The sequence below is a fragment of the Rhinatrema bivittatum genome, chromosome 2, assembly GCF_901001135.1.
Source record: "Rhinatrema bivittatum chromosome 2, aRhiBiv1.1, whole genome shotgun sequence".
NCBI lineage: Eukaryota > Metazoa > Chordata > Amphibia > Gymnophiona > Rhinatrematidae > Rhinatrema > Rhinatrema bivittatum.
This window is the reverse complement of record NC_042616.1, coordinates 341,592,906-341,612,141: the sequence shown is the minus strand read 5'-3', so window position 1 is coordinate 341,612,141 and position 19,236 is coordinate 341,592,906. Positions and strand designations below refer to the sequence as shown.

The 19,236-nt window shown below is 39.9% G+C and overlaps 1 protein-coding gene across 3 annotated transcripts in view; it reads right to left on the bottom strand.

Annotated features, from left to right (window-relative positions):
- Positions 1-440: 440 nt before the first annotated feature.
- The window catches only part of INO80C (INO80 complex subunit C), a 122,213-nt gene continuing 103,417 nt past the window's right edge, over positions 441-19,236 (bottom strand). For 2 of the 3 annotated variants that reach the window (XM_029589851.1, XM_029589852.1), the window contains exon 5: positions 441-3,854. In XM_029589851.1, coding sequence (XP_029445711.1) covers positions 3,723-3,854 — 132 coding nt within the window. In that variant the 3' untranslated portion in view covers positions 441-3,722. The remainder of the gene's footprint in view (positions 3,855-19,236) is intronic. The other variant, XR_003854626.1, reaches the window with a different exon arrangement.

The following is a 19,236-nucleotide window of genomic DNA, read 5'->3' as shown; positions in this document are numbered from 1 at the left end:
AGCTTCCTTAAATTACATCTCATTCTCTCTACTCCTTCTGGCATGTCTACCCTTGCAGATTTTAGAATCATCCACATAAAGACAAACTTTATCTTCTATCCCTTTCGCAATGTCACTCACAAAGATATTGAACAGGACTGTTCCCAACAGTGATCCTTGTGACACTCCGCTTAACAATGTTCTCTCTTCAGAGTAGGTTCCATTTACCATCACATGCTGTCTTCTATCTGTAAACCGCCTTTACACGGGTTACCCTCCCTTTTTTTTTAATGTAATATATTACCCAGGCCGAGGGAAGGATGTGGGTAACCTTGGTGTTATTAGTAAAGAGGTATATATGAAAATCCTCTTTCCTTATCAGGTAATTTTATAAAGGATAGAGTGAAGTACACTCTATCACCTGATCAAACTCCTGCCGATTAGGAGAGGAATGAGGTAAATTATAAAAAGGATAAAAGCCAAAGTTGATTATCTTTTACCTTAAATGTTTAGTTTTTTTTTTTTTTTTTAACAAACAATACGTCAAATACATTAAATAACCATTAACCTCTTAAAGAAACTCAGATAACTATAACTTATAATCATTACATTTTACATTAAGTTTTCTTTTACTTATATCTTGCTTTTACTTTAAAAACTCTTTTCATGGAACAAGTCCTTCAGTTCAGTCTTTGTTAGTCAGGTGTTTATGTATTCACTTAGCTTTAATTCTTCTTATCTTTGTTTTGTCTTTTTTTTTTACTCGTGTGCGTTGCTAGAGTACGATGAAAAAGGTTTGATTCTTCTTCCTTGCTTTAAATAATCTTGCTTCTTCTTCTTTCTTTTCTTTCTACTGTTGGTACCTACTTCCTACCTATAACAAACCAATGAGAGAGACTACCTCCCTATATGCGTCCAGGTCTTCCGTCAACTATGTCTGTGTGTTACCTCAGTGTTCGTGGTGTATCTAATTGTTACTGTTCTCTGACTAATTAAAACAAAAGATAATTATAGTTACCCTAGCTAGGCAAGTTTCTCTTCTCTCTATTATATTGTGGGTAGAATTTTAAAGTGTGTTTGTTGAAATTTCCCATATCCTGGTGGAAGAGTGCGTTATTTTCTTCATAGTCATCAAATGAATCTTGAGCTTTAGTTTATTAGCGACAGACTTCTTTTTAATAGTACAATCTATATCTGTACTATATATTTTCCAATATGTCAAGACAAAGTCTTTGTATACCCTTATAGGGTTTAAGCATAAGTTCTCTTAAATGAACAGTCAATGCACTCTCTTTATATTTCTCTCAATAACAGTGTATAAATTCACTGTCAAATGAAAAATTTCAGTTGCTGTCATTAATTACTCGCGGGACAGCTATTTCTTTAAAATTATATAAACTACTTTTGGGCCTTATTATAAATGAAGGCACCAACAATTACCAAAATAGTTTTTTTTATTTTATATTTGCTTACCCACTTGCATATTCTTATAATACTTGCCAAATTCTAAGTTCTCATATTCATCTAAGCAGATTAGAATTAACCTTCTGAGGAGCACTTGTGCAGCGCTTCCTACCTTGACGAGTTCTGCTTAGGTTCTCCCTATGCTTTTCTAACTGCCACTTACTTTTCACTGTAGCTAAGGAAGGTATATTGATGTCATTCTTAGATACCATTAGGGAACTTTGATAATCACTATAGCAACCGGATTAAATCAATACATGTAGGTTATCTCTACTGTAACTTAACTGGTAAACTTCCCTCTGTCTTTCATTCTATTTAGTTTTAAAACTGTGCACTTTCCTGCCGTGTCCTCAACACCACAGCTAAACAGCTGTCTATGTCTAAATGGCAACAATTTTATTTCTTACTGGGTCAATTCAAACACAGCACAACCCTCTCCCTCTGATTGTAACTGTTTCTCCTGCTGAGGAAGTTCAGTCAGAACCAAAGTTTCAAAACGGCACTTCAGCTGCTTTTCTCCATAGCAACCGGATAACTCTGTTCTATGTACTATGTTACATTCTGCAATAGAAACATTTCCATGCCTCGCCAGGGCAGAACAACTATCTTAGTTAACTATTTCTTATCTCCCACTTTTCTAGGATTAAAGTAGCCCCCAGAAACACCATGACAGTCTTTCTTTAGATCTGTGTTTACCCTTAGTGACCACCAAACCTCCTTCTATTCTACAGCCCTCAGTCATCACGGATGTGCAGCACTATGCTGTACTCTCTGAGAAACTGTGTTTGTTTGTTTGTTTGTTTTTATTAGCAGTAATTACATCATGTCCTGTATATCAGCTAACTGTCAGCTCTTCTCTCTTATTGAACTCCTTCTGATGGTAAGTACTATTTTTATTACTTTAAATTTTTTTAGTCCTATCCACATATCCATCAACCAGTTTGTAATCCACGCCATCACCTTGACAGTCACTCCCAAGCTTCTCATTTTATTCACAAGCCTCCTATGCAGGACTGTATCAAAAGCTTTGCTGAAATCCAAGTATATGACATTGAGCGCTCTTCTTTGATACAATTCTTTAGTCACCCAATCAAAACAAAAGTAATTTTCAAAGTCTTACACAGAGTTTGCACATATAAAAATAGCATGTGCACATGTACATATTTTATAAACCTTGTGAGTACATGCATACTTGCAGTATCATATGTAAATTTTAATGGGGGAAAAATGGGTGGTCTAGTGATGTTCTGAAGTACACACCCAAGTTTCTATTTTGCAAGAAGTATATACACATATTACCAAACTTGTCTGAATAATTTTGACACCTGCCAATTGATTCATGCAATTGAAATCAGACATATCTTTTGTCTGCAGTTTTTGGATGTGAAGTCTGGGTGAACTGATAGGGGATTCAGGGTGTAGTGTTAGAGGGTCTACGTGAACTGGTGGAGAACTGGTGATTCCAAGTGCAAGAAACTATTTTCAGAATGGTGTATGTACATACTTTAAAATACTCCTGGCTCTGCGTTTAATTCTGGGTTATTTCATGTGTAAAATATACATGTATATCTTTTTCAAATGGGCAAAATCACTGTTTAATGAATACCTGAGTAATTTATATGCAGCTGAGTGGACCTAGTACTGGTTCTAAACTGCAAGCAGCACAGCATCAACAGGAATCTGGACAATTTGAGTTGTTCTAGCTTGCTGAATTAAATAACTTGAGATTTTGTTGTTGATTTTATTTTAAGCAGGACTGCTTTCATGAAATACTAAAAAAAAAGCCAGTCCTTATAGCTCTGCAAAATTGTTCTGTCCAGCCCAGCAAACACATCTAAGCCAAAGAAGGTGAATCTATTGCTCAAATTAAATTTTCTTCAGACAGCGGTACTTTCAACATTTATAAAGCTATTAATTTTTAAACTTGTTTGTGAATATATTTATCATTCAAAAATAGAAATGGTGAACTTTCCTGGAGAAATGTAAACATACCAGAAGTATTTTGATACAGGCAAACAATAGTTTCAGCACAGAGCCATAGACGTTAGTTCAAATGTGCTTTGCAGTTTCGTGCTACTCCACCAAGAAAACTATTTACATTCAAATTATACACTTATTTAGGACACTACAAAGAAAGATTTGGAGCAGAGAGCACTGAGAGTCTCTGAATCAATCATGTGGCAAAAAGGGTAAAATGAGAGAGGCTCCAACAGTGTGTCCCAGTTGATTTAATACATTCACACTGTCATAGGGTTTTTGTTTATTTAAAGCAAAGTCTTTCAGGGAACAATGCTTGTTGCTTTCCTTAGAGCCAGATAGCCTGTAATAACATCTGTTGGAAGCATTCTAATGTAATTGAATTCTTCAATGGTGCTAAACCTCAGCTTGCTTTGTGGATCTGTGTAATTTGCCTGCAAAACAAAATGAAACAGTGAATATTTACAAAGGTTTCATGTTTCTTATTTTTTTTTTAATATACTTTCAAATGGTCATTTTTCTAGCATCTTCAAAATAAAAGTATAGCATCACCCTAAATATATTTTCCAAAAATCTAGAATAGCTAAATTGTAGTAACATCATCATCATCATCATCATATCATTAGCTAATTTTACTCATTTAGCTATCTTTATAAATTGGGCAGAAGAGTCTAGTAGTTATGGTAGCAGGCTGAGATAAAGAGGAAGGGTTTTAATCATGTTGCTTCCAAAAATTCTCCTTGTGACTTTGAAACTTCACCCTTCATTGGCACAAATGTAGGGGCCTATTTACTAAAGGTTTCCTTCCATTCTGTGTCTATGGGGAAAAGGATTATAGTAAATTCTCTGAGGAAGGGGACCTACCAACTAGACCACAATTTGTAACTCACCTTGAGCTTGGATTTGGAATGGTGAGTAATAAAATCCAAAATACAACCCAAATCAAATTTCACTGTCACTTCACACGATTGTGACAGTAACATGAAAGAGCTGAGTTATTAAACAGAACCAGAGTTCTTTAGAGACTGGAAAATGATAAATGTGTAGAATAAGCTGCAAAAATATATGGGATAAGAAACTATTTGTAATATGAAAGAACAAGTTTATATGTGCAAGTGTACATCATCTATAGCAGGGGTGGACAATTCCACTCCTCAAGAGCCACAAAAACAAGCCTGATTTACACAATATTCACAATGAATATGCATGAGATATATCTGTGTATAATAGAAGCAGTGCATGCAAATCTATCTCATGCATATTCACTGTGAATATCCTGAAAACCAGGCCTATATAGCTTAGGCAAAATAGTCATTTTAAGTAAGTTAATCCTGTCCACCCACAAGACCGATAAGTGCTCTCACGCTGCCAGATCTTGTTTTATACGATTTAATATGGGGCCATAGTTTTTGGAGTAAAGGCCCTTAAAATGTTTAGTGATTTGGATATCAAGGTACTTGAAGCCATCATCAACCCTGCAGAAGATGGACAAACATTCTGGTAAAGGTAGTTTACTACCAAAAGAAAAATTGGTCTTATATCCAGAAAGACATCCAAATTCCAAATATCATTTTTAAGTTCATATATATTTTTATTTCTTAGTAGTGCACAGCTTTCTTTACTGACACACTGCAAATATTTCTTTGAACACTAATTGGCAAATGCAAGATTACCTTAATGTATTCTATGCCCCTACTAGTTAACATGTACACACAAACTGCACACTAGAAATAATCCAAAACGAGATAGAGAGTTGTGTACTTTGGTGTTCCATCAATTCAGAGCCTAAATGCATTCAGGGAATAACTCCTCACATGTGACATGCAATTGAACATATTTTATTCTCTGCTTTTCAAAACAAAGCCAGGCATATAGTTCCTGTCATCATTTACATTATGGATGTGTCAGCAGTTGCCTCTAGCCTTCATTTGCGATTACCTGGGTTCTCCCCCCATTTTTTAGCCCTCTTCTACAAAGTCCAGCCATTGCAGGAAAGCAAATTACTTTAAAGGAAAGAAGATAAGCATCTTACGAATGTTTTACTCGATAAAAAGAGAGCAAGATGCTTTTTGCACTATACTATAGACGGATTCATTTTGCTTTATAACTTAATACAATACACATATTTTCCAAAACATTCAGAGAAAATGGAGGAGAAAAGTTTCAGCTGCTGTAAAGACTTTACACTAATTTTGAAAGTGTATATATGCACATACTTTCGCTTTGAAAATTATTCTGATAAAAGTATGCACACAAAATTACACCTGTTATTTGAGGTGGGTAGTTTTGATGTCAGAATTTTATGTGCATATTTATGTTTTAAATAAGAGTATGGGGTTTAAGTTCCAATCCCACTCAAAGTTCATCCCTGGAACACCACTTCCCTAGGTGCATAAAATTATTTGCATTGCATATCGGTCACACAATTTTTTAAAGAACCATTTCTGTGGGTCAAGCACTACATAGAAATTTACTTTCCTCGAGTCCAAAATCATACAGATTTCAATACTACTCTCCACATTAAACAACTGTGTGTTCCTGCAGATAATTTGTTCAATCTCTTAACGCACTAGAGAGGAATGAATCTAGCAGAATGTAATTGAGGTATTTAACATGACCACTGATGTTCAGATGAGAGATTAATGTTGAGCTCTCTCTACACAATATAATGCTTTCTTGCACAAGAAATACACTAAGATATTTATTGGACATAATTTGTCTAAAGAAATCTTACCCTGACAGGAAGTATGCTCTTCCTTGCATTTTTTCATACAAATGCTATGCATTTTCCCTTCCTCTCCCCCTCAGACTGTCAAGAAAGGGCTTCTACATTATATTACTCAAATAATTTCTGCTTCCTTGCATCTAACCATCTGGAAACCTATGCTCCAGTAGAATTCTGATTTAGTAATCGATCTGTCGTAGTCATGATCACTTTACTTTTGCCAATCCTACTAGCTACAATTCAATTTCAATTAGTTTTAATAATTTTCTACTTATAAAAATTAGATTCAACCTGAAATATTCAGGTTGAATCTAATATTCAATTTCTGAGTGAAATATTCTGAGTGAAAATATTCATTTTCTGAGATCATATTCTGTTCAGTGTAATTAATTTATACAATTACAGTTTGAAGCATAGAGATGATTGTACGAATGCAATCGTGAGCCTCAGGTTAACCTCATAATTTTGTGAGTTTCAAACCACAACAAACTTGCACACTACAAAACTTGTCAGTAGGCTTAATATACTACATTTGCAGTACACGTGGCCTTCCAGGAATTTAGCATGCCCAGGATCTCGAGAGCTTATTTTCTAAACATTGTACTTTACCAGCAATAGTGCACCATGGAGCCCCGTAACTTTGAATATAAAATACAATATGTTAAAATTAAGAAGGGAAGTAACATTAGTGATCTCAGATGGTTGTTCAATATTGGAATTTCAGTATTTATCTCTTTAAAATATACATTCCCTCCTAATAAATATTTTCTTTCTGAGTTCAAATGCCCAGTTTGGTGCCTTTCCTTATTCAAGAGCCCAAGCCATAAGACAGAAATAGTTTGGCCTTGTAGACATCTTGCATATAGTATGCCAGTGTTATGCAAGATTCCTGCTGCATTTAGGGAACGACAGCCCCAAACAGCTCTCTCCGAAGTCAAAGATTACACCATGAAGCAAGTCATATCTGTTGCAGAATAATGAATGAAATTTCAAGATGTCCAATCTGAGCAATTATTTTATGCTTTAATCCCTTTCTGACCATTCCAAAGAGGGATAATGTGATCCAATAATTTCACTGTAGGTACTAGGGGTGTGCATTCATTTTCGATGTATTGGCAATCCGCAACGTATATGTCCCTATTAGTTATATTCTTGGGGAAGCAAAACATATCACGACTCCCCACGAATATAACGTATCATCTGTTTTATCCATTGCACGGCGCACGCACTTTTTTTCGCTGCCATTTGCAATCGGAGGACGCCATTTGGGTGTATCCAGAGCAAAAAACCAGCCCTTTCCTGTGAATCATCAGTGACCTCACAGCCCTGTCAGAGTGGATCGGACAGGTTGGCACGGATAGCGGAATGCAGCGTATCAGCGATAATATTTTGTGAAATGCACTGAATGTAGCCAATCTCGCTGTCATTCAGTGCTTGGTGACTATTTTCCTGATGACCCAGCACTATATATACTTAAGTACACGGCATGCCACGCACTTTCTTTGCAGGGAAGGTCTGGGGAGGTGGTCTCAGCGGAAGGTGGCTGCACTCTGAGCTAGTCTGAATTCAGAAATCTCTATTCAATCACTAGCTAGGCTAGTTACTTAAGAGGAAAAGATATTTCTTTATTTTGCTGCAGTGCAAAATAGCCCTGTTTGTTTTTTCAGCAGGGAGAGGGAGCTGCTAGCAGTGCCATTTTGTTTAATTCACCTCTGGGCTAGGCTGCAAGCAAGCACCATTTGGGTGTTGTGGCTGGGAGAGATCTATTCCATTTTTAGCTAGTTTGCTAGAATTTCCATTGGAAAATATATTTCATCGATTTTCCTGCTGTGCCAACAATTCCAGCTTTTTTAAACTGAGTTTGTATAATTCAACTCAGTCTCTCTGTGCATTGGGCTTCAGTGGGCTGGCAGTTTAGCAGACTGAACTTTATTATTGGGACAGTCTGTGCAGTGAAATCCCCAGTCTGCCTCTTTTGTGCTTACATGCAAGCTGCGTGTGTGTGCACACCACACACCTTACATTAGTGCATAGCAAGGCACTGTGACAGTGGGCAGCCAGTAGGCACTAGGCAGTGACATTAAATTCATAATGTCAGGGAAAGCTAGATGTAGTCGAGTGATTGGGACTGGCAGAGGAGGCACTTCAAAAGGCACTAGTGCCACTCCCCCATTAAAGTTAAAAAGTGACCTGTTGCAATCTAAACTCTTTGGAGGGGCAAGCAGTTCCATCCAGAAAAAAATGAAATCTGACCATGATGCATCGCCATTGCCACCACCTGTTTCTGACCCTGTGGCTTTGGAGGTGAGGGAAGGGGAGGCTGAGTCATGCCAGACAAAATGTCGACACACAAAAGCAGCAAGGGGACAAAAGTCTCGACTAACACTTAGCGTTGACAATGTAGCACAGTCACTGTTTGCTTCTGATTCAGATGAAGAATCATCTTGTGTGGGATTCTCATCAGAAATGGAAGAAGTAATAGCTGATGAAGCTTTAGGAGGATCAGTTAGTTGATGAAACTGATGAGGAGGAGGAATAGCAGTCAGTACAGGCACAGAGGGTGACTGAGGCCCCTGGCATTGCTTCTCAGGGTGCACCCACTACTTCAGCTCCAGTGCCAGCATCCACCCTCAAGGCTTTAGAGAAGGGAGGATCACGAAAGACATCTGCAATCTGGAGCCACTTTAAAGTGACGGATGACCCGCGTTTTGCTCGGTGTAATTACTGTGGCAGGGATATTAGCAGAGGCAAGCAAATGGGACATCTATCTAATTTTGGCATGACACATCATATGAAGAGGCAACACCTAACAAGATTACTGCCATCTGGGGATACTGGCAGTACCAGTCAGGGGACCACTTCCAAGCAGCGTAAAATGGTTCAAAAGCAGCAGAGTCAGCCCACGCCCTCATCCACTTCTAGCAGTCAGGAGGCAGGCCAGCAACCCCCTGACATGTGACAGAAGCGACAACCCACCATGGAGGAAATGGGGTGGAGTGCGGTAACGCTATCCCGGGGTAGGAGGCAGGCAGCCTCAAAGGTTGTAACCAGGAGCACTGGGGAAATGATTGCCCTTGATGAGCAGCCCTTGCAGTTAATGGAGAATGTGGGTTTCAAGCGTTTTCTGAAGGTCGTAGTTCCAAATTACAAATCTCCTCCAGGACCACATTTAGCAGAAAGGTCATCCCCAGCCTGTACAAGCAGTGTCACAGTCAAATGCAAGCACTGCTAGCTAAGGCAGAGGGAAGAGTGCATTTCACCTGCAATATCTGGACCACCATGAATGCTGCATATTCTTACCTCTCCCTGACAGCACACTGGTGGGACCTGGCTGAGGCAGGGGCAGGCAGCAGCTCTATTACTGAACAAGTATCAGGGTGGATGTGGGCTTTACTGCACACCCACCTGATGGACCAGGCCCATACCGCAGCCAATATTCTAGCATGCATCAGACAGATGCTGGAGGGCTGGCAACTACACCAGCGAGACAGGAATCCTCAGGTAGGGTTTTTTGTCACAGACAATGGTGCAATCATGGTTAAGGCAATAAACGACGGGCACCTTAAGAACATCCGATGTTTTGCACACACTCTGCACCTGGTAGTGAAGTCAGCTCTGGGGTTGGATTCCAATGACAAAGAGAATCAATACCTGCATAGGTTAATACAGAAGTGCAGGAACATAGCAGCGCACTTCCACAGAAGTGTGAAGACGGGGCAGGTTCTCTGACAAAAGCAGACTGATTTGGAGATGCCTCACAAGCGTCTCATTCAAGACATTGCCACCCGGTGGAATTCCACCTTTATGATGCTGGAGAGGTTAGTGGAGCTGCAGACATCCCTTCATGAACTTTCTGGTACAATGGACATAGGTGTGCAGAATCCCCTAGGGCATTATGATTGGTTAGTCATGAGTCAGCTGGTAAAAATCCTGCAGCCCTTCAAGGCTGTCACGGAGGAGCTGAGTTCCAGAAGTGCCACCTTGGCTGACATCATCCCTATAGTTAATTTCCTGGATGAACATTTGGAGGCCTTTAAACAGGAAAAGGGAATGACAGTTGAGGTGCTGCATTGTCTGGACGTTTTGCAGCAGCAGGTGGAAGAGAGATTAAGGCCTTTAACAGAACAGAACACATACATGCTCGCCACAGTCTGTGATCCCCATGTGAAAGGAAAACTCGTCCAACTGCCTCCTATGCTCCAGATAATATAAGCACTGCAGCACATGTACCTGACCTGAAACGCTGTGCCTGACCGTCCACTGTCCAGGCCATACGTCCCTACAAGGGCCTGACTAACACTGTGCCTGACCGTCCACATTTGGAATGTAAGAACATAAAAAGCTGACTTAAGATGTTTGGACCTTGCATATTTCATATGCTCAATATTTTTCATTACCTTGTCAACAGTAATGTTTCAAGTATTATTGAAAACTGGTGGTAGTTGCACTCCAGTTCATCCTCTGTGTTCCCATTGTTTACAGAGGCACTATGTAAACCACAAAGTCAACATAGGTTGATATTGTAGATTTTGACTTGAGTAGCGGTTTTCTTATTTCTGAGAGCTCTTCATGTTCCTTTGTCATCAGCTGAAGTGCATAAGTACAGGTAATAGCTTCTGGGTATTCAAAAATAATCTCCAGCTCAGTTCTTGCTTCACAAATGGCAGTCTCCATTGCTCTAAAAGCATTCTCTGTTGAATTATCTTTCAGAAATGAAAAAGATGCCATTTTCTTCTGGCAGTGAACCAGTTCAGGAAGACGTGACAGGTCAAACCACAACATACCTGCACAAAGGAAATCCTCTATTGCTGTACCTGTCCGTCCAGGCCTTATGTCCATATGTGGGATTGACTCTGTCCTTGATTGCTGCGTCTGTTCGTCCAGGCCTTACGTCCCTACAAGGGTTTGACCTTGATTGCTGTGCCTGTTTGTCCAGGCCTTATGTACCTAGGTGGGCTTGACCTCTGTCGACTGCTGTGTCTGTTCGTCCAGGCCTTATGTCCCTACAGGGGTTTGACCTCTGTCCTCGACTGCTGTGCCTGTTTGTCTAGGCCTTATGTCCCCAGGTGGGATTGACTCTGTCCTGTATTGCTGTGCCTGTTCGTCCAGGCCTTATGTCCCTACAAGGGTTTGACCTCGATTGCTGTGCCTGTTTGTCCAGGCCTTATGTCCCTATGTAGGCTTGACCTCTGTCCTCCAATGCTGTGCCTGTCTGGCCAGGTCTTATGTCCAGTCCTAACGGCTGAACCCTCATTGCAAAGGGAAACCTCAGTCTCTGGCAATTCAAATTAGTAATCCTTCACAGCATGGATCCTTAAATAAAACAAACAGTTTTCTTTAGTTTCAGGGCAGAGAAGAGAACGTCCTCCGTCTTGCTTATGAAGTCATGATCTGTTTGCAAATGCTTAAATCCTAACAATTTGTATCATTAAACACTCTATGGGCCAACCCATTCCAGGGAGCCCTTTCCTGCTCAATGGAATGGGAACTTTCCCTGTTGTTGCAGCCTCTCTCTTACCACCTTTGACCCATGTTCAGAACAAGAAAAGATCTTCAAGGTACTTAGACTGTGGCAAACACAACACAGTGAGACCATGCTCTAGGTTGCCACTCTTTGAGGGCTCGTGCTCCACTCTAGGGGCCAACCCATTCTGGGGAGCCCTTCCCGGCTCAAAGGAAAGGGAACTCTCCCTGGGTATAGCCAGCCTGTATCTACCCTCTGACCCATGTTGAACCGCTGTTTACATGGTAACCTCCTCCGCCTCAGCCTTGAATATTCTCATTTCTATATCTGCTAACTCCACCAGATTTTAAAAGACCAACGAGAGCTCACTAGACACCAACAGAAACACCCCACTCTAGGGGCCTCTTTCCTGCACAAAGGAAAGGGAACTCTCCCCGGGTGTTGCCAGCCTGTATCTACCCTCTGCGCCTTGCTGCCATACACCAGATGACTCACTCAGCTCCTTGTGGAGTTCTGGCCACTATCATGGTTACTCAATTTGTTGGTGCTAGTCTTTCTGCTTGCTATGTTCCTGCTTCATTGTGCTGTAGGATGTCGATGCCACTTGTCTTGCCACTTTGCCTGTCATACTGCCTCCGAGGGTTCATGCATCTGTTATCAGTGCTCTCTTTTGAAGCTGTGGTGTGTTTTTGACACTCTCGCTGCTGCTTTGTACCTCTGTTAAAGCACTCTTCTTGCCACTCCTGGTACCCCTTTGCCCCTTTAAAGTACTTTAGGCTATTCATGCTACTTTGGTGCCACTTTGCCACAGCCTAAGTACCTTGGAGCTGTTTTGTTGTTCTGATGATTGCTCCCCAGAAGTTTAATCAAAATTGATAATAAAACCCCAATTCTGTAGCCAAAAATAGGCTGCAAATACTTCCCCCATTGACTTTAATGGGAACCGGAAAATGAATGCACGTATCAATGTATTGGGGGCGCCACTGAACGAATGCAACATATCTGGGCCCCGACGGATACGTATCCCGAATCCAACGAATACTTTCTGGCTGCACATCCCTAGTAGGTACATGGTTCAAATAGGTGCTATTTGATATAAAGAGCCTTCTTGTATCATAAAATTACCCAATCTGAATATTTCACTTGTGCTGAAGCCCTAGGAATAGATGAATTATGCCACCAGCATGTCTGACAACAGAAAATTCTAGGTACTAATTTTGTTTGTATTACTTGGGTCCAGATTCCACAAAGTGAGTCTCTGTTGTGTAAACCACAGGAGCATGGATGGAATACTGAAAACCAGTAGTACATGCCCAAGTGGTCTGAAGGGGATCAAGGGCTCCCATCTCTTGAGACCATCATGTAGGCAGATGAATTTCAATATCATGTCATAAAGATAGTGAGAAAGAAAACCTTCACAATGATGGAGAAAAAGGCATGGACTACAGCGATGATGAAAACTAATGAACAGTTAAATCAGTTTTCCATGCAATAGTCAATGTTTAGTCTGATGTTCAAGGTTTTAAGAGGAGGTGGTCCTATCTAGCTGACCAAAAGGCTATCTGTATGCATGCTTTCTAGACCACCAGGATCCTCTCTCAGATCAATGTCAATTCAGTCATCAAAAGAAATCAAAAGAACAGGCACACGCACAGCTCTTTTTTGAGAGCTGCATCTGGCCTCTGGAATTCCCTCCTAGAAGAGCTCAGAGAAATAAGATTACTCCCCTTTCAGGAAGCAAATAAAAGCCTGGCTTTAATGTCAGGCCTTTAATACCAATCCCAAAATGCAAAGATATTAATATAATTATGGGACAATACCTGGCATTGCCTTGAATGCCTTAAATGTGCTGCTATAAACACTGCACTGCAATATCATTTATTTCTTAAGTAAATCACTAGTATTTTTACTATGTGTTTGTAGTGCTTAGTCAGTATTTACTGATCTAAAGTTGTGTGTGAAGGTGCACCTTTTTAAATGCCAAGTTAGAATGTAATTTTACTGCTATTCAAATGTGTTATACATTTTCTATTTGTAAAGCTACAATTAACCTTTCTGCAATACTAATGTACTGTAAACAGCTTTGGATGAATACCATATTCAAGAAGGCAGATAATAAATACAAATAAAGAAATACATTTATCTGTTAACCACATTCTGTGTTTTATTGATATAGACCACACAGCTGCATCTGACAAACAAGAATGCCTGAAAAATGTGCCCAATGCAACAAAAATTATTAGTTATTTCTCCCACCTGCAAGTGCCCTGAAAATAGTAAACAGCGTAATAACTCCGCTATTCACAACCATAATAAACCACTCGCTAGCAGCAGGTTTGGTCCCCGACAGGGCAAAACAAGCTGTGCTTAATCCAATCTTAAAAACTAAAACTGGCAGAATCGATGATTGGGACAATTATCAATCAATATTCAACCTGCCTTTCATGGCTAATGTCGTAGAAAAAGCAGTGTTATCACAATTAGAGAACCGCCTAGAAGACAATAATATAATATACCCAAACCAATTTGGATTCAGAAAAAAATTGCTCAACAGAAACCCTACTCATTTTCTTAGCCGACCCTATATTACATGGTTTTGACAACAATGAATCATATATCCTGGTACTAATTGATCTAAAGAAGCATTCAACATAGATGACCATACCCTGCTATGCCACCAGCTGAGAGAAATTAGAATAGAAGGAAATGTTAACAAATGGCTCTCTTCCTTCCTAAAAGAAAGGACATTCCAAATCAAACTGGACAATCAAATTTCTGACACCTTCCCAATTGATACTACCATACCGGGATATAACTTATTAAGGAAGGACAGAGATGACAGAAAAGGGGGAGGAGTGGCTCTTTATGTCAAAAACAATATCCAAGCATCCGAACTCCAAGGAAAATGGGGCAAAGAAGCTTTATGGACCGTCCTAAAAAAAGAGAAGAGAATGGGGCATCCGATTTTATTGGAGTGGTTTACAGGCCTCCAAATCAAATAGAATAACTAGACAGAGATTTGATTGAAGACATCCAAAAGATGAGTAAGAAGGGTGAAGTGGTGATTGTTGGAGATTTTAATCTACTGGATGTAAACTGGAGAATCCCTTTTGCGGAATCTAACAGTAGTAGAGAAATAGTGGATGCCCTGCAAGTGGCTCTGTTCAAACAAATAAGAACATAAGAAATTGCCATGCTGAGTCAGACAAAGGGTCCATCAAGCCCAGCATTCTGTTTCCAACAGAGCCCAAACCAGGCCAAAAGAACCTGGCAATTATCCAAACACTAAGAAGATCCCATGCTACTGATACAATTAATAGCAGTGGCTATTCCCTAAGTAAACTTAATTAATAGCCATTAATAGACTTCTCCTCCAAGAACTTATCCAAACCTTTTTTGAACCCAGCTACACTAACTGCACTAACCACATCCTCTGGCAACAAATTCCAGAGCTTTATTGTATGTTGAGTGAAAAAGAATTTTCTCCGATTAGTCTTAAATGTGCCCCCTAGTCCTTCTATTATTCGAAAGTGTAAATAACCGAGTCACATCTACTTGTTCAAGACTTCTCATGATCTTAAATACCTCTATCATATCCCCCCTCAGCTGTCTCTTCTCCAAGCTGAACAGCCCTATCCTCTTCAGCCTTTCCTCATAGGGGAGCTGTTCCATCCCATTTATCATTTTGGTTGCCCTTCTCTGTACTTTCTCCATTGCAACCATATCTTTTTTGAGATGCGGCGACCAGAACTGCACATAGTATTCAAGGTGTGGTCTCACCATGGAGCGATATAAAGGCATTATGACATATTCCGTTTTATTAACCATTCCCTTCCTAATAATTCCTAACATTCTGTTTGCTTTTTTGACTGCTGCAGCACACTGAGCCGATGATTTTAAAGTATTATCCACTATGATGTCTAGATCTTTTTCCTGGGTGGTAGCTCCTAATATAAAACCTAACATCGTGTAAATACAGCAGGGTTATTTTTCCCTATATGCAACACCTTGCACTTGTCCACATTAAATTTCACCTGCCATTTGGATGCCCAATCTTCCAGTCTTGCAAGGTCCTCCTGTAATGTATCACAGTCTGCTCGTGATTTAACTACTCTGAATAATTTTGTATCATCCGCAAATTTGATAACCTCACTCGTCGTATTCCTTTCCAGATCATTTATATATATATATTGAAAAGCATCGGTCCAAGTACAGATCCCTGAGGCACTCCACTGTTTACCCTTTTCCACTGAGAAAATTGACCATTTAATCCTACTCTCTGTTTCTGTCTTTTAACCAGTTTGTAATCCACGAAAGGACATCGCCTCCTATCCCATGACTTTTTAGTTTTCATAGAAGCCTCTCATGAGGGACTTTGTCAAACGGCTTCTGAAAATCCAAATACACTATATCTACCGGTTCACCTTTATCCACATGTTTATTAACCCCTTCAAAAAAATGAAGCAGATTTGTTAGGCAAGACTTCCCTTGAGTAAATCCATTAAATCATGTCTTTCTATATGCTCTACGATTTTGATCTTGAGAATAGTTTCCACTATTTTTCCCGGCACTGAAGTTAGGCTCACTGGTCTATAGTTACCCAGATCGCCCCTGGAGCCTTTTTTAAATATTGGGGGTACATTAGCCACCCTCCAGTCTTCAGGTACAATGGATGATTTTAATGGTAGGTTACAAATTTTAACTAATAGATCAGAAATTTCATTTTTAATTTCCTTCAGTATCCTAGGATGCAAACCATCTGGTCCAGGTGATTTGCTACTCTTTAGTTTGTCAATCTGGCCTACTACATTTTCCAGGTTCAAGGGATTTCGTTCAGTTTGTCTGACTCAACACCCTGAAAGCCATCTCCGGAACTGGTATCTCCCCAACATCCTCATTAGTAAATTCGCAAGCAAAGAATTCATTTAGTCTTTCTGCAATAGCCTTATCTTCCCTAAGAGCCCTTTTAACCCCTCGGTCATCTAATGGTCCAACCGACTCCCTCACAGGTTTCTTGCTTTGGATATATTACAAAAGTTTTTAGTATGAGTTTTTGCCTCAATGGCCAACTTCATTTCAAATTCTCTCTTCACCTGTCTTATCAATGTTTTACACTTAACTTGATAATGCTTATGTTTTATCCTATTTCTCGATAAGGGGTATCCTCGTTGTAAGAATCTTTCTGCCAAAATTTGAGCCCTTATCGAGCGTTAAAAAAGCTTACCGACGAGCCCTTTACTCCAATAGGGAATTTATGTTTTTGCCGAGACAGCGTGAGGATTCGAACCAACAGACCATGGTGATGAGGCACACACTGGCTACTCCAATGATCAGCAAAGCTATACGGAGACACTGGGCAATTCTCCAAGAAATCCATCCCTCATTTAAGGAACCAATTCGGATCGCGTATTCTCGAGGCAGAAATATTAAAGATCAAGTGGTTCACTCTAGCCTCCATGAATCCCTGAATGTTGAGGACTCTATTATGAGCTGTGTAAATTGCGCCCACTGTGCCTTAAAATCATCACAGACTGCCATCACATTACCATCGGGTCGGACAATCCCTCTGCCTCAAGCAACATGTAAATCTTCTTTTGTTGTGTATGCCATCTTTTGTCCGTGCCCACTTACCTACATGGGCATGACTAAACGCCCGTTCAGAACTAGATTGACTGAACACAAATGTTGCATCAACACGGGGCGAATAGAAGAACCTTTGGTGACACATTTCAGAGACTGTAATCACAATTTCTCTGACATCAAATGGACCATCTTAGAAATTATTCATCCACATTGGAGAAAGGGAGATCGAAAATTGCAACAATGTGAACAACGGTGGATTTTCCAATTGCATACAGTGACCCCTGGTGGCCTCAACAAGGAAATAGAGTGGATTCACTTTATGTGAATCCGCTCACCTGTCAAATCAGATACACAGGTGTGGCTGGGTGATTCTATAAAATCAGGCTAGATCTCGCGGCAATTCAGTAGAATGCCGGTAAGAGGATTAGGCGACTGAATGCGGTAAGAGAAGACTACAATCATGCTCATTTTGTAATTCATTTGGAAGGTGCATATTTTATGTTGAGAAACGTCAGTGCAAAAAATATATGTGGTTTCATATCTATTGTCATTTTTATAGGCATTAAACACCGTATGAATCAAACAAATATTAAGGTATTTAAACATTGAAGCAATTTTGGCGGGAATTAACCTTGCACTTTTTCAAGTCCAGACACTACAACTTTCCGATTAGGACATAGTCCCTGAAGCAGCACAATCGCGAAACGTACGTCGGACTACAGGAACTCTTAGTCGTATGAGCACCTTCAATCGGAAATCTTCGCCTATAAAGCACGGCAGTATTGAAGACAAAGGTTTGGAAGCGCGGTGGCGCTCCGCACAAGTAAGGAAATTCCGCTTCATATATTTACCCTAACATCGTCAAAAATATTTTATTATAAATGGACAAAAAACGACAAAAAAAGTAAATTTAATAAAATAGAAAATTGAAGCAATTTAAAAGACTTTATTGGACCGATGATTAAATGTGACCTGTTGTGGTTGAAAGCGTGGCTTACTGCCTGAATCAACCAAGGGTGGTATGATGGTCCACATTTCGAGATAAATTCTATGCACACAAAAATTTAAAAAAAATTTTGGCTTTTGCGACGTCTTTTTGTGAGACAAGTGTGGTTCGTTGCACATTAATTATTAACTGTTTCTGTATAGTGATAATTGAAATCTCCCATTATTATTGCACTGCCAAATTGGTTTGCTTCCATGATTTCCTTTAACAGACTTATTTGTGGCTGTCAAAAAGGGACATCTGCTTATCCTTTGCTGTGGTCTCTTCATTGGTTACTCATTGCTAGCCAGCTTTATTTTAAAATGTTCCCTTCTTTTTAAACTTGTCCTTTGTTCTGGCCCTGCATATTTGAAGAATAAACTTTGCAATATAGGCTTCCTCATAATCTTCGGTCTACTCAAGCCACTTGCTTGTTAATTCTTACTTGCAACGTGGTTAAACCTTCTAGTCTATATGCAAAAATGATAGCCCCTTCTCTCTGTAACAAACTCCCCCTTTCTGTGAGGTTGGACTCCAACTATTTGGCATTCCGCAAACAAATAAAGACCTATGGTCAGCCATCTCCTGCACCTGTTTCAGGATGTCTCGCATAGACTGGCTTGCTACAAGGGTGATGAGCATAGCACCCTGAAACACTTTCCTGCGAAGAGCATCCATGGCCTTCTCATCCTTCCCTGGGGGCACCAAGGAATGGGTAAGATTACAAAGAAAGGAATATACCACTAATTACCTGGCCAAAATGATGAGAAAGACAGGGAAATGCTAAGAGAAATTAGGCAAGCTAACCAAATTGGTAGTGCAGTAATGGGAATTTTCAATTACCCCAATATTGACTGGGATAGTGAAACATCAGTACATGCGACAGAGATAAAGTTCCTGGATAAAATAAATTACAGTTTTATTGAGCAATTGGATCAGGAACAGATGAGAGAGGGAACAATTTTAGATCTAATTCTCAATGGCGCCGGCGTACTCTCTTTAAAAAGTTAAAAGCGCGCCAAAACGGGCTGTCAGTAAAAAAGGGGGAGTGGCTAAATG